We start from the raw sequence: 2528 nt of genomic DNA, 5'->3' as shown, positions 1-2528 counted from the left end.
AACAAAACTTTATGGCTCAGCGATAAGTCTGAAGGCTTATAACGTCAAAAATCGGTCTTCGGTACTCGAGGTGGGCAGAGAATGGACAGCCCGTTGTCGAGCTCTTCGCTTAACAACAAACAAACAAACAAATATACACCAAAAAAAGTTTAGTAACAAAGTTCAATGTATAGATGCTGTAAATGGTTTTTAAGTGTCTTATGTACAATTTGATTTTCATTTTAAAAAAATGTTCTATTTTTGATACCAACATATTCTTCAAAGCTAAAGGAACGGCTCTAGATAATAATATTTTTCATGTGAGATACTTTATATAAATAGCTAGTTCACCCACCGTAATGTCAGAAGCTGCTCCTTGTAGAGAACCTGTGTTCGAAATTTCTTCTTCCATGTTAGATATTGCAAGTTTGGAACCACCAAAACGGACAGATTTTGACGGGATTTTCAGCAATGGATCGCTTTTTAGAATCCTCTCAAAATCTGTTGCAATCTGTCCTGAAGCATGCTCATTAGCTAAGGTGGCGACAGAGTCTAAAGTATTCCGTTTTGGTGTCTTGGTTATTGGTAAAGTTGTTTCGGTGTCTTCGTCGGAATCCTTGGACGAATCTGTTGTTGTTGTTGCTAAGGTGGCGACAGAGTCTAAAGTATTCCGTTTTGGTGTATTGGTTATTGGTAAAGTTGTTTCGGTGTCTTCGTTGGAATCCTTGGACGAATCTTTTGTTGTTGCTAAGGTGACACTATAGCCTTCATTATTCCTCGCCAATTTTTCAGTCGTTGTTGTAAAAGTTGCTGGAGTTTCTTTCTTGTCGGTCTCAGCTGAAAAATATGTTGTCTCTATGGTAACAACAGAACCAGCAGAAGTAGTCTCGGTAGGATTTTCAGTGTTCGTTAAAGTATCTGCAGTAACTTCCGAGGCAGTCTGTCTTGAAGAATCTGAAGTTGTTAAGGCAACAATAGAATTATCAGGGATAACTTTTGATACAGATCTTATTGTTGCCTTTGTAACTTCTCTATCAAAATGCTCTGAAATACCTTTTGTTCCTAAGGTAATAACAGGAGTTCTTATCGCATTGGGTAATAATGATTTTGCTGTTGGTATAGTATCAAAACTTTCCTCTGGGCTAAAAAGTTTTCCTTCGTCGGCCACTTGACTTGAAACAGAAGTTTGTCTGTTAATTTGTAGGCTTACGTCTGTGGTATTTGTATTAAAGGGGTAATTTCGTGCGTTATTTTGAGTATTCATATCTTCTTCGTCAAGAAGCTCTGTAACATTTGCGAACACACTTGTTGATGTGGTAACATCCTGCGATTCATGTTTGGTTGATGTATCTAAAAGAGTGACTTTATTGGAGAAAGCTGTTTCGGTTGTCCTCTCCAGTTGGGATGTCCTTAAGTTTTGTCCAGAACCGTATGGTATTACATGCATGGTAGCTACTATTAACAGAACTGTTTTCATTACAAATACATTTGTAATTGTTTTAAGAAGTGTAACCTTAAGCCTAAGCGTTTCACACAAGAGAGTCAGCGACATTGTAGAAGGTGATAGATAAACTGACAAAATTAATAGAAGTCAATTATTAGTGTTTACATGCTAGTTTATGCTTTCGAAACTTTATGCAAATTAAATTTGCATGTTGCAATTCCAATAGTGTGAAAATATTTACTAAGACTGTTGAAGAGAACGGTTGCTTCAGCTTGACGGACACACAGAATTCTTTGTTTGGACGACTGTTGAAGAGAACGGTTGCTTCAGCTTGACGGACACACAGAATTCTTTGTTTGGACGACTGTTGAAGAGAACGGTTGATTCAGCTTGAAGGACAAACAGAATTCTTTGTTTGGACGACTGTTGAAGAGAACGGTTGCTTCAGCTTGAAGGACACACAGAATTCTTTGTTTGGACGATTGTTGAAGAGAACGGTTGATTCAGCTTGAAGGACAAACAGAATTCTTTGTTTGGACGACTGTTGAAGAGAACGGTTGCTTCAGCTTGAAGGAGAAATAGAATTCTTTGTTTGGACGACTGTTGAAGAGAACGGTTGATTCAGCTTGAAGGACAAACAGAATTCGTTGTTGGACGACTGTTGAAGAGAACGGTTGCTTCAGCTTGAAGGACAAACAGAATTCGTTGTTTGGACGACTGTTGAAGAGAACGGTTGCTTCAGCTTGAAGGACAAACAGAATTCGTTGTTTGGACGACTGTTGAAGAGAACGGTTGCTTCAGCTTGAAGGACACACAGAATTCTTTGTTTGGACGATTGTTGAAGAGAAGGTTGCTTCAGCTTGAAGGACACACAGAATTCTTTGTTTGGACGATTGTTGAAGAGAACGGTTGCTTCAGCTTGAAGGACACACAGAATTCTTCGTGGATGACAACCGGATTTAGTTTGACCAGTTTCTTACAAACGTCACGTGTTTAAATGTCTTCACTGCTAGGAGTTTTTTTTTTTCAGAAGAATCTTGGCACAGTCACAGCCACTATTGAACTTTACAAGGAAACGTCACAAGGACACAAGAAAATGAACAAC

General features: G+C 38.6%; 1 protein-coding gene across 1 annotated transcript; it reads right to left on the bottom strand.

The window, feature by feature from the left end:
* Positions 1 to 295: 295 nt before the first annotated feature.
* LOC106469732 (uncharacterized protein PB18E9.04c-like) lies at positions 296 to 1426 on the bottom strand. Its single transcript, XM_013930244.1, has one exon. It carries the CDS (start codon positions 1424 to 1426, stop codon positions 296 to 298), a length of 1131 nt encoding a protein of 376 aa, XP_013785698.1.
* Between the last annotated feature and the right edge of the window lie 1102 nt (positions 1427 to 2528).

The sequence above is a fragment of the Limulus polyphemus genome, unplaced genomic scaffold (assembly GCF_000517525.1).
Source record: "Limulus polyphemus unplaced genomic scaffold, Limulus_polyphemus-2.1.2 Scaffold3634, whole genome shotgun sequence".
NCBI classification, from domain to species: Eukaryota; Metazoa; Arthropoda; class Merostomata; order Xiphosura; family Limulidae; genus Limulus; species Limulus polyphemus.
This window is presented reverse-complemented; position numbering and strand designations above follow the sequence as displayed.